Source organism: Chiloscyllium plagiosum, unplaced genomic scaffold (assembly GCF_037043375.1).
Source record: "Chiloscyllium plagiosum isolate Xiang-an unplaced genomic scaffold, Cpla_swu_hap1 HiC_scaffold_26, whole genome shotgun sequence".
NCBI classification, from domain to species: domain Eukaryota; kingdom Metazoa; phylum Chordata; class Chondrichthyes; order Orectolobiformes; family Hemiscylliidae; genus Chiloscyllium; species Chiloscyllium plagiosum.
The window spans coordinates 35,975,364-35,988,992 of NW_028270164.1; the positions used below are offsets into that span (position 1 = coordinate 35,975,364).

Below are 13,629 nucleotides of genomic sequence, written 5' to 3' on the forward strand. Positions count from 1 at the left end.
AACAGGTCCCTGGAGCTGAGACGCAGCAGTACTAACCACTCAGCCACCATGCTGCCCTAATGGTAGCGGTCTTTTCCTTATGATGAGGGACTTCAAGACTAGAGAGTACATTTTTTAGGTGAGAGGAGAAATATTTAAATAAGACATGATGGGCAACTTTTTTTACAGAGTTTGGTTCATGTGTAGAATGTACTTCCAGAGGAAATGGTAGATGTGGATATAATTATAACATTTAAAAGACATTTGGATAAATACATGCATAGGAACGGTTTGGAGGAATATGGGTCAGGAGCAGGCATGTGGGACTAGTTTAGTTTGGAGTTATGGTCGGGATGGGCTAGTTGGACCAAAAGATCTGTTTCTGTGCTGTATGACGTATGTGCACACATGAAATCTGTGAGTTTCCCTCCAAGACACACGCCATCCTGCCTTGGAAATATGCTCCTATTCTTTCACTGAGACTGGGTTATAATCATATAATGCTTTTCTTTCATTATTACTGAAATAAATCATAATAGCACTAATAAATCTAATAGCACTGTAGAAGTACCTAAAGCAGTGGTTCAGGTTAATTCACCACCTTCTCAAGGGCAGTTAGGGACGGACATTAAATGCTGACCTAACCAGCAGTGCCCAAATCCCATGAATGAATACTTTTTTTAGAAAAGTCATGTGGACCAGGTTTATGCTAATGTTGTAATGACAAATAATATTTACTGTTCTAATTTGAAATAAAATTATATGAACTCATCTGATATGGAAGATTACATGGGCAAATAATCTACAAATTATAATAATGTGAAAGTAGTTCTTGTAAACTCGCCTGTCTTGTGCTAGTAAACATTGAGGTTTGTGGTTAAAGTAAATATAAATATTCTTGTAGTTTATGTTGAAGAATGTTATTGGATATGATGATTTTGAACATTACAACTTTATTGGATAATTGATTAAATCTCTTTTTTTTCCCTTTATGTTAAATTTGGTATATTATTTTACAGCTGTTCCCAAACCTCCAGGTCCAGTCACATTGACCGAAAATGTCCCACACTCAGTGACAGTTTCCTGGGAACCATCCAGTGATGAACCGCTTGATGATCATTTGCATTATGTTGTTATGCAAAGAGATTCACGCAGACTGAAGTGGCATACAGTGAGAGAAAACATCTTCAACAACAAATTCACAGTCATAAATATTGTTCCAGGGTGCAAATACAACTTCAGAGTTCTAGCAAAAAATGACATGGGCTATAGTGAACCTTCAGATACACGAGAGCCATGGTGCATTTTAAGGCAAAGAGGTAAGCAAATGTTGCAGTCAACTATTAGATCAGAAATTGCTGGAGTTACCATTTCAATCCAGTCACCCTTCACCTGCAGAAGTTCTCCCGCAATTTCTGTTTTTGTTTCAGATGTTCAGGTTCTGCAGTACTTTGTTCTACTGTGCTACAAGACCCTTGAAATACTTAATCGACCTTTTAATTTCTAGCTCTCAAAACATTATGCACATATTGTAACTGAATTCCATATTTTATCCTCTAATAATAGATCTCATATTGGGTGCGAAGATCAGCGTCAAATTATTTTGTGTTTACTTCAGACTAAATACAGAAGATCTAAATGACTTTGCTCTGTGTAATGTCTGAAGAATGTTGGAAAAATACTTTATAACTTCTTTCCCCCACCCCCCCACCCCACCCACCCCACTTTTTCCTGCTTCCTTCACAGTTTCTTCCTGCTTTCTTTGCCACTTCTCCCTGTCCTCCACCTTACATTCCCCTCATAGCTGGAAGAAAGCAGAAAAGAGAGCAGGAAACTGCAGGGGAGAAAGTGAGACGGACAGCAACAAAGGGGTCAAGGGAAAGTGTCAACAGTAGTGGGGAGAATGGTGAGGAGATAGGAGTGCAAGAAGTGAAGGGAGTGCACACAAACGGGGTTAGGGATGAAAGTAGCAGAAGTGCAAGTGGTGCAGGGAGCAGGCTAGGCTGTTGCTGACATACAGTGGAATGTCATTGTACATGGTTATGATTGTATGCCATCAGAATGGTTACTGGCAAACAGATACAATCCTGAATATATCCATGTTCGATGGATACATACACAGACTATGTGTTAAAGTACTGGCTACTTTACAGGGTTTGAGATACTGTAATGAATCCTTTTTGACATATGTTATTCTGTTTCTATTTGCAGATCCATTTGCTTTAAAATTGCCAATCTACAAAGCTCGAAGCAATATGACAGCCCCTGAATTCATTGTGAGGTTAAAGACTCACATTGCACCCAGTGGATCCGACATTAATATGAGTTGTGCCGTTAAAGGATTCCCTCCACCAAAAGTGATCTGGTTCAAAGATAATATAAACATCATGGATGATGCAAATTTCTGGTCTACAAACATCTACGGGGTTTGTTCCCTTTGCATTTTTGGTGCAAGCCCAAAACAAACTGGAGAATACATGGCCATTGCAGAGAATTCAGTTGGAAGGGCCATCACCTCAACTAGATTATTGGTTACAGGTAATTAGAGACATGTCAGAATTCTTTATATAGCAATCTTGCAAGTGTTCAAGATAAAGATGCTAATTTTATGAGTAATTAGATTCAAGTGCATTTTGGCTAACGAATGAATCCTGAAGTGATGATAAAATTCATCAGTTTGGAGAAAATCCATGACAAGATGGATGGGTAGAATGGTGACTTACTCAAATAAGAGAAATCAAAGGGTTAATGATAATATGCATATAAGACAGCCTACCTTACTAGTAATATAAGATCACATGACTACCAGATTCTATGTTGAAGTCTCCAATAAAGTCTTGTCCTGTATATAGTTAGAAGGTGATGTTCAATAAGAGGTTATGTTTCCTGTCAGCGTGGCCTCCTGCAGTCTCTATTCATTCCAATCCTGGATACAACTAAATGACAATTGCAGTTGGTGCTAATACAAATTATTGGACTCTATATTCCAGTAGAAAGAGTACTTCTGAAAATATTTTGAAGATAACTTCAATTATGTTAATACATTTTCCATAGGTGTGACTCACAAGCAGTCTGAAGATTCAAGTATGCTTTATGTTTACTGAGTTACCACAGAATCCTGCTCACAGTGGCTTTTGCTCTTCACTGTAATAGAGCATGATTACTTTCAGATAGTAATCTGGCATGCTGATGTTGAAAGATACTTACATAGAGAGATTAATGATATTAATTACCTGCTACATTTTACTTTTAAGATATAAATAAGTTTATTTGCTGTTCCCTCCCAAATCCTTGAAGTTCTTGTTATTTATATTATTCATTCACTCATGGGGTTGAGCATTGCTGGCTAGGCCAGCATTTATTGCCCATCCCTAATTGCCCAACTGCAGTTAAGAGTCAACCATATTGCTGTGGATATGGAATCCTATGTAAGCCAGACCAGGCATGGATATCCGTTTCCTTCCCTAAAGGACATTAGTGAACTAGATGAGTTTTTTTTTTCTGACAATCAATAATGGTTACCTGGTCAGTTTTCGACTCTTAATTCCAGATTTTTATTGAATTCAGATCATAATGTTAGCTAAATGCTGTAGTTTTCTTAGTACATAGACTAGATATATTCTCCATCATATCTGACATGCTGGATTTGGAGATCTTAATGAAACAATTATTAATGAAGCATTTTTCCAAAGTAATTGCTTCATTCACCAAGTACTAAGGAGTCAATTATCACAAAACATGCCTAGCTGACAAAATTAGGATGTCATATTTATGTGATAGCATATAACAGTTGATGAGTCAGCAGCCCACCTTACATCACTTTAGTCAAAATAAAAATGAACAGACATGTAATTTGGGTTTCTAAGCTCTACCATCTATTATATACTATCACACTCAAGACCTATGGCAGTGACTCCTGGCGTAATGTTCAAAGTCAGCATCAAATGTTTCCTCTTAGACTTGATACAATGCAATAAATTACAGACCAAACATCACCATCAGCTGAGAATATTATTTAATAGGTTAAACTGTATAAACTCCTTACTAGTTGGCTGTATGACCGTGAACTTTCTTTTAGTTCTGCTTTAGAAACTTACTCAAATGTTTTCAACATCCAATTTTGACTATCACTTTCCATTCTATATATCTACCCTAATGGAATTAAAGGAAAAAAAAATACAGTTTTTATGTTATGTTTTACTGTACTGATACATGTGATAAAATGAATAATGATCTAAGAAATCACACAAAATGATTTGTTTTTTTAACACAGAATGAAGCAACTTCACAAAGAACTTTGGCATTGATTTCAGATAAGCAAACCAAGCTGAAGTAACAAATTTGATCAAATCAATGATTCGGAGTGAACTCCATGCCTGATGTTAGAGTCTGATATATAGTAAGCTATTCATGTAATGAATGGATACATGTTCAGAAAAGTTTTTAAAATGCAGAAAAAGAAACAAACTACACTGGGATGACTTTAACATATGATTTCAGTCTAATTATAAAACTTTGTTTTGCACTTTGTTGCATGTGAATTAAATATTGGTCAGATATTGATGGAGAAAACAATGATAAGCCTCCTATTGAGATCGAGATAGGACATGATTAAACCAATGCTGCTTGATAATATAAATGATTAGCACTCTGCTGAGAGGCTGCATGCATGTGCAAAGCTAGCTTTAGTGCAAACTGGGATGTTTAAAAGGAGAGGCATTCTTCTTGTTAGGATGTAATTGGTGTTGGAACTGCCTAGTAGTTTAATCTGAGCAGAACAAACAGAAATAGTGCAAAAGGGCAGAGAGCATGCTGCCAAGTTTTGGTACTGATTGGATATTTGGAATTTTGGTGCAGGAGATGGACAAAAGGACAAAAGTTTATTACCTTCGAAGGGGTGTAAGGAAAAGCTCACTAACTACCAGTCAGTCAATTTAACCTCAGCGGTGAGGAAACTTTTAAAAACTGTCATCCATGACAGAATTAACAGCAACTTAAAAAACGTGAACTAATAATGGAAAGCTAGCACAGATTTGCCAAGGGCAAATTTATTTAACTTGAGATTTTTTGAAGTAACGAAAAGGTTGGTGAGGGTAAGGGAGTGATGGTGGTGTATATGGACATCCAAAAAACATTTGATAAGTTGCTACTTCATAGGTTTGGCAGTGAAGCTCTAGTAAAAAGGAATGGATAGCAGCATAGTTACAAATTTTGCTGAGTGACAAAGAGAAGTGAATGATTGTTTTACAGATTGGAGGCAGTTATATATTGAGATTTCCCAGAAATCAAAGGACAACTGTTTTTCTTAGTCTATGTTAATGATGTAACCTTGGTAATGCAGAATGCAAAACGATGATTTGCTTATATTACAAAATTTGGAAGTATTGTGAACTTTGAGGAGGATAGTGATAGACTCTCACTTTGCACCTTACGCACTGCCATTCTTCAATTGTGCTTGCAGAACAAGGTAGCACATTAACTACAAACTAAAATACTTAATCAGGTGTTGTTGCACATTTTCCACTGCATTCAGGAGCTGATGTTGGTAATGATAGAATGGAGCATGACTGGTCATGGCCTGAAACCATCTTTCACCTTTGCAAATTCAGCTTCAACATCATCCCATAATCTCTTGAATTTGTATACATCTGTAGGTGTATTAAGAATTTACTTATTGTTTTTCCTGCCTTCCTTAGTACAACCTTATCCAAGTGCCTTTCTCCTTGATCATATCCAATAATCACTACCTGGTTAGGCAGTAGTATGGGGGTGAAGTCCAAGAGTAGAAATAGATGGCTGACAATCAAATGTCATCACTCAACCATATGCTCAGCTTAAGATACATGTAATATGTATTATTTAGAGGGTAGCAAAGGGACAGGATTTGTACTAAGTGAGGCACTGTGCATGGATGTTGTGAAGGAAGGGAAAGAAGAAATATCACCCAGATATTAGATTACTAGAGGCCAAAGTTGCAGAGATATTATTACACAGGAGTAAGATGGATGGGACGGTGTAGGGAAAGACACTGATGAATATGTCCAATGAAATGCTTGGTAAATTGGCATGTCTGCTGTCACTGGGAGAATGAAGGCATCAACTCAGTCCTGGCTTCTGTAGCCATCATCATAAGAAATATTGTATCCAGACTCCATGATGTAGCTTCTGATGTCTCCAGTTTATTTGCAGCACAAGCAGACACCATATGACAGCTCTGTATTGTAGTGGAATCTTGGAGTGAGATTATGCAACCTGCAATTTATCACCATGCAAAACAACTTGCAAGAATCTACCGTTCTCTCTCAGGATGACATCACTCACCATCCCAGCACTGAGTGCCCTGCTATTGCCAACTGAGGCTCTTGGTGCCCAGTCTGACATGATGCAATTTGTAGCTGGGTGCCTAGGCCCAAAGACCCTGTAAAGGCCATCTGTAGTCTCCCTGTAGTGTCATACAGTAACCTTCATCAGTTAACATAGAATCCCTACAGCCCATTTGGCCCATCGGTCCACACCGACCATCTGAGGAGCATCCCACCCTATCCTCGTAGCCCTGCATTTCCCATGGTACATCTTTGGACGGTGGGAAGAAGCCAGAACACCCAGAAAAATCCACGCAGACACAGGGACAATATGAAAATTCCACACAGATAGTCTTCTGAGGCTGGAACCGAACCCAGGTCCCTGGCGCTGTGAGGCAGTGCGACAAAACACTGAGCCTTTTCCAAATGTTGCAATTAGTGGTGTACCACTGTGGAAGGGCCCTTGGTCAGGCAAAGATATCTACAAAACAGCCAATAGAGAATGAACAAGCATGATTACTTGACATTAACATGGAAAGTTAGATTATTTGTTTGATAAAGTAGATTTTCAATATTTGTTTTATGAGTATCTTTACATCATCCTTATGGCCAAGCAGATGGAGGACTACTCATTGACAGACAGCAACTAAGTATTACGATTATTGTTGATCAAGGAATCAAGGTCATGTTCACTGAGTCCATAGTCAGAGGAGACAATCGCAAACAGTCTAGTAGGAATAGAAATGTATTGACTGTCTCCTCCCTTCCTCCTCCTCATTGCTGTAGCCACTACATTGGCCATAGCTAGTTGTGATAGTGCTGAAGTTAATGTACTGACAGTCTGTTGATTGAACAGCCTACCATGTTAATTGACCATTGCCAACAAAATGTTGCCCTTGAGTTCCAATGTCCCACCAGAGCATAGTTGCCTCCTGCTTTAGTTCTGGTGGCAAAACTTTCAGCTCCTCCAAAAACTTCAGCCCATTGTTCCCTCTGAGGTTTGTGTAAGAGAAAGGCCCTGCAGTTGCTGGGGGATAAGGTTTGTTGCTGAGAGCCATTCTCTTCTCCTTCACTATGGATACTCCTCCTTTGTCTAAATACACATTGAGTTGTATGTATTTCAGAGAGTGCATTTGGTGGAGTGACAAAGTTGAAAATGTCACAGATTTGAAATCCGTGTTCTATATTGACTGACTCCATGATCTGCTTGTCCTGTAATGCTCAAATGCCAATGAGCATTGGCATTCTAAATGGCAACTGACACTGCCCATTCTAGAATGAATTATCTTTATTGTCATGTACTCAGTTGAGTACAGTGAAAGGTTTACAAGTCACAACTTACAGTGCAATCCTATATGTGTATATGTGTAGTGCAAATGCCATTTTAGTACCAAAGCAACACATATAAAATCAGGACCATAGATGCCAAGGAAAAGAATTGTGTGACCTGATTATTTCATTATTTGTTCTCTATATTCCTACTAAGCCATGCTTTATTTTAGTTAAGTTGGCAAAAGAAATTCTTTCACTGGTCATGGTTTACTTATCTTGTATTTTCTTGAAGCAGTGCCTCACCCATACCATCTTATTATGATCTTTCCAATCCAGAAATACAAGCAGAGCTACTAGGAATAATGCTATTCAATATTTTACAACAATATAGTCAGCTTGATTTCATTCAGTTATAAGCTAGTCAATTTGATCAAGAACTAGCCATAATTTGTTTTATCCTGCTATTATAATATAATGGTATTGTACAACTGAGAAAGCATGTAATTTAAATACATCATTAGAAATATTGTTTATCAATATAGAATACATTCAATGTTCATTATATTTACTCAATATAGAATAATATAGACTATGAAAGTTTTTCTCTTAAAAGGATTTTGAGTTAATGTATAATTAATTCCATTTTATAATTATAATTATATAAATGTATGGTAAAGAAAAGAAAATATCATAAAAATGTAAGGAGAATCATAGTTTAGAGCAATGTATTCAAATTTCAGTATAAGGTAGCCTCTGCTAATGTCAATTTATTTGCTGGAACATCCATTATCACTGGCAATGACTCAAAAATCAGAAACAAAATGACTGGGAAAATTAGCAAAGACACAAAAAGTGCCAAAGAAATACAAGATGTTCTGGGAGCGTCTCATGTGGAACTGGCATGCCCTGTTAGTGTCAGAAATCTTTGGGTCTTACAAACTCCCTACCGTTCTTCATTAACTTTTCAGTTCCATGAACTCCAGTTTGGAAACATATACCCTTGAATTTTGTATGTTAAAATCTGGGATTGATTTATGTTTCTTTTGAATCCTGACCACAGTGAAAACTTCAGTTATTGATATTTTAAGCTTACAATTTCTCAAATGGAATTCAGAGTGAAATGCTTCAACCTTTTTCTTACCTTTGAGAATTCTTGAGGAGGAGTCCAAACACTTGTGATGAAAATTCAGATGTGTTGCAATAAGTCTGAGTAGTCCTCCAATTTTACAGTAGAGTCTCATTATAATAAAAGGTATTACAAAATAAGCTGTTGAAATGAAACAGAATACTGACTGGGTAATTGTGGGATACATGTTAACCATCTCATGAAGATAGCTATCTGAAGTAATTAGCAATATATTACTACCAAAGAAGGAAATTAGCCATTCAGTCAGCTTTCATTCCATCCCTATGCATATACCAGTGTGTCTACCAAGCATTGAGTACTACAGAATGAATAGATCTCTGTATCACAGTCATCCGATACACATTTAACAGATATATTTCAATAATTGGAGGGTAGGTCTCCTATGGACAATGATAATATCTCTGGTCACTGAGTCAAGAGAAGCTGGGTTCAAGTTCCACCTGCTTCAGAGATGTGTAATGACATTCCTGAACAGATTGATTAGACAAATATCAATACCTGGAGGTACAATAATTTCAATTATTGTATGTGTTTATTGTAGGATTTGTGGTTAGGAATGGTAATAATGGTGAAGGACTTGGCCTTAAGTCACATTGTAATGTTATTTTAATCTGAATACAGTGACTATAAGAACTGAATATTAGTGCTGTATAACATTGATTTAAATAAAAACAGCCAATGTATTAATTTGCTTAAAAAATAAAGAAAATTAAAATTGAAATTAACATCTGCATTATTTTTAGCCAACTTGTTAACGCCTTTGCTTTTACATTTATCTGTGGTGTATTTTAAGGACATTATCCAATATATTCTAAACTTAAATGCCTTAAATGATAGTGTGCTGGATTTTGAGGAACTCGAAAGATAGCAGGCAAGCATGGTGAATTATGCAAGAGGGCATAGCCAGAATGGAAATGTGTTGCTGGAAAAGCGCAGCAGGTCAGGCAGCATCTAGGGAACAGGAGAATCGACGTTTCGGGCATTAGCCCTTCTTCAGGAGGGCATTAGCCATTCCTGAAGAAGGGCTAATGCCCGAAACGTCGATTCTCCTGTTCCCTAGATGCTGCCTGACCTGCTGCGCTTTTCCAGCAACACATTTCCATCTCTGATCTCCAGCATCTGCAGACCTCACTTTCTCGGCATAGCCAGAATCCTGACTGTGGGAAAACAGTAAATGATTCAATCAAAGTAAGAAGGAAATTGGAAACTCACTGTTAGTAGCAGGAAGTTTACTGATGTGCTTAATTTCCCACTTGCATACAACTTGATGCTAATCAAACCTTCTGCCCTGATTTATTGAAACTCACATCTCGTTGTCTTCAGTCACCCAGTCAGTGGAAGCTGGTGACTTTTGTGTAGCTTCTTAGAGTCAGTGTGTGAGTCCTTTGGATTTTCAGAAAATTGAGTTCAGTAGCAGTGGATTAATTGGGGAGATAGAGTCATAGAGATGTACAGCATGGAAACAGACCCTTCGGTCCAACCTGTCCACACCGACCAGATATCCCAACCCAATCTAGTCCCACCTGCCAGCACCAGGCCCATATCCCTCCAAACCCTTCCTATTCATATACTCATCCAAATGCCTCTTAAATGTTGCAATTGTTCCAGCCTCCACCACTTCCTCTGGCAGCTCATTCCATACACGCACCACCCTCTGTGTGGAAAAGATTGCCCCTTAGGTTTCTTTTATATCTTTGCCCTCTCACCCTAAACCTATGCCCTCTAGTTCTGGACTCCCCGATCCCTGGGAAAAGACTCTGTCTATTTATCCTATCCATGCCCCTCATAATTTCGTAAACCTCTATAAGGTCACCCCTCAGCCTCCAACGCTTCAGGGAAAACAGCCCCAGACTGTTCAGCTTCTCCCGATAGCTCAAATCCTCCAACCCTGGCAACATCCTTGTAAATCTTTTCTGAACCCTTTCAAGTTTCAGTTAAAGGCGTGAATGACAAAGCTCTCTGCCAATAAGTTTTATTTGTTACTATTTCAGTCACTTATGCTGTAAATAAAGTACAATGCGACATGTTTACTCCTTGCATTACGCTTCTATTACTTAGTGTGTGTTTTTACATTGATTATGTGGGTCCCTTGATTATTTGGAATATCTGATCACCTGGCACACTCCTGGTCGCATAGATGCTGTATAATAAAAGGTTCGTTGTAGTTCATACAGAGAGAAAAACAGTGGTCCTCATTTTTCTCAAGCAGGGTATGAGTTTTTGAGTTTTAAAAGCTGCGGACTGAAATAAGAAAGAACTGTTTTAAAAGTGTTTTAATAGAATGCTGCAGTTGTGCAAGCAAGTAACCTGACACCCATGATGTTTTCTCTTTACAACCATTTACTGATCTGACACTCCTAGGGACAGAGTTTCACGCAGGGAATTCAGAATCCACAAACAATAAAGTGGCAGTGCACAACTGAGATTCAGAGAGGCTACTTCTTAAAGTGAAATCAAAGATCTGAGTTCCAAAGGAGAGGACACTTGAATCAAAAAGAATCCAAAGAGATTCTCTGAGTACATAAAGGGCAAAAAGTAACTATGGAGAGAATGAGGTCCCTTAAAGATTAACATGGTCGTCTGTGTGTGGAACCAAGGAGATGGGTGTGATACTAAATGGATACTTTGAATCAGTATTCACTGTGGAGAAGTTCAAGGAAGGGAGGGAACTTGTGGAAATAAATAGTGAAAAGAGTTCATATTACAGAAGTGGAGGTACTGGAAGTCTTAAAATGCACAAAAGGTGAAATCTGATCAGGTTTTTCCAAGAACTTTTTGGGAAACTAGGGAAGGGATTTCTGGTCATCTTTTTGAGGTATTTGTATCATTAGCAGCCACGAGGGAGGTGTCGGAAGACTGAACATTGGCTAATGGGTTGTGCTTATTTAAGAAACGCTGTAATGAAAAACCAGTGCTGAGTAAGTTGTTGGAAGGGATTCTGAGGGATAGGATTTATGTGTATTTGGAAAGGCAAGGACTGATTAAGAATAGACAACATGATTTGTGTGTGGGAAATCATGCCTCAGTGTATGGATTAAGTTTTTTGAAGAGGTCACAAAGAAGACTGATGAAGCCGGAGTGGTAGATGGTATATGGACTTTAGCAAAGCGTTTGACAAGATTCTGCATTGTAGACAGGTTAGTAAGGTTAGATCAGATGGGATCCAGGGGAGTTAGCCAATTGGATACAAGATTGGCTTGAATTTTGCACACAGAGGGTGGTGGTAGAGGGTTGCTTTTCAAACTGAAATCCTTTGATCAGCAGTGTGTCAAAAAGGATTAGTGCTGGGTTGATTGCTTTTTGTCTTGTCTATAAATGAATTGGATGTGAATATAAGAGGCAAGTTTAGTAACTTTGCATATGACACCAAAATAGTGCTGTAGTGCACAGTGAAGGAGATTATCTCAGAGTACAATGAGACCTTGATCAGATGGGCCAATGGGCTGAGGAGTGACAAATGGCATTTAATTTAGATAAATGTAGGATGTTGCGTTTTGGTAAGGCAAACCAGGGCAGGACTTATACAGCTAATTTGGAGAGCCCTGAGGAGTGTTGCTGAATGAAGAGATCTATTGGGGCAGGTGCATAGTTCCTTACAAGTGGAGTTGAAGGTAGTCAGGATGGTCAAGAAGGCATTTGGCATGCTTGTTTTCATTGGTCAGAACATTGAGCATAGAAGTTGGCATATCATGTTGTGGCTGTACAGGACATTGGTGGGGCTACTTTCAGATTATTATATACAATTCTAGTTGTATTTCTATAGGAAGGATTTTGTTAAACTTGAAATGATGCAGAAAATAGGCAAGGGCTGTTTTCCCTGGAGCATTGGAGGCTGAGGGGTGACATTATAGAGGTTTATAAAAACATGAGGGCATGGATAAGATAAATAGACAAAGTCTTTTCCCTGGGGTGGGGGAGTCCAGAACTAGAGGGCATATGTTTAGGGCGAGAGGGGAAAGATATAAAAGAGACCTAAGAGGCAACATTTTCACTCAGAAGGTGGTACGTGTGTGGAATGAGCTGCCAGAGGAAGTGGTGGAGGCTGGTACAAATGCAACCCATCTGGATAGGTTTATGAATAGGAAGGGTTTGAAGGGATGTGGGCTAGGTGCTGGCAGGTGGGACTAGATTGGGTTGGGATATCTGGTCGGTATGGATGAGTTGGACCAAAGGATCTGTTTCCGTGCTGTACATCTCTATGACTCTATGTTGCCAAGTATCGAGGGTTTGAGCTATCAGGAGAGGCTGAATAGACTGGGGCTTGTTTCCATTTGGATGCCATTGGGTGGAAAAAGTGAGGTCTGCAGATGCTGGAGATCAGAGATGGAAATGTGTTGCTGGAAAAGCGCAGCAGGTCAGGCAGCATCTAGGGAACAGGAGAATCGACGTTTCGGGCATTCCTGAAGAAGGGCTAATGCCCAAAACGTCGATTCTCCTGTTCCCTAGATGCTGCCTGACCTGCTGTGCTTTTCCAGCAACACGATGCCATTGGGTGGCCTTATAGGGGTTTCTAAAATCATGAGGGGCAAAGGTAGGGTGAATAGCCAAGGTCTTTTTCCCAGGGTGGGAGCACTAAAGGGCATAGGTTTAAGATGAGTGGAGAAACATTTAAAAAGAGCTGAGGGGTAACTTTTTCACAAAGAGGGTAGTGCGCAATGGAATGAGCTGCCAGAGGAAGTAGTAGAGATGGATATAATTATAACATTTAAAAGGCAACTGGGTGGGTACACAAATAGAAAGGATTTCGAGGAATATGGGACAAATACTGGCAAATGGGACGAGGTCAGCACAGGTGAAATGGACCAAAGGGTCTATTTCCATGCTGTATGCCTCTAAATGGAATTGAGGTAAAATCAACTGAGGTAAACGTAAGACAAACAGGCAGACAATTTTGAGCCCGCATTCATGAACAACAACTAGCCACTAAAC

The 13,629-nt window shown here is 38.9% G+C and overlaps 1 protein-coding gene across 1 annotated transcript in view; it reads left to right on the forward strand.

The window, feature by feature from the left end:
• Positions 1–9,425, forward strand: part of igfn1.1 (immunoglobulin like and fibronectin type III domain containing 1, tandem duplicate 1) — an 83,748-nt gene extending 74,323 nt beyond the window's left edge. The window contains exons 24-26 of the mRNA XM_087973623.1: positions 999–1,298; positions 2,191–2,517; positions 4,253–9,425. Coding sequence (XP_087829749.1) covers positions 999–1,298; positions 2,191–2,517; positions 4,253–4,257 — 632 coding nt within the window. The 3' untranslated portion in view covers positions 4,258–9,425. The remainder of the gene's footprint in view (positions 1–998; positions 1,299–2,190; positions 2,518–4,252) is intronic.
• The last annotated feature ends 4,204 nt before the right edge of the window (positions 9,426–13,629 follow it).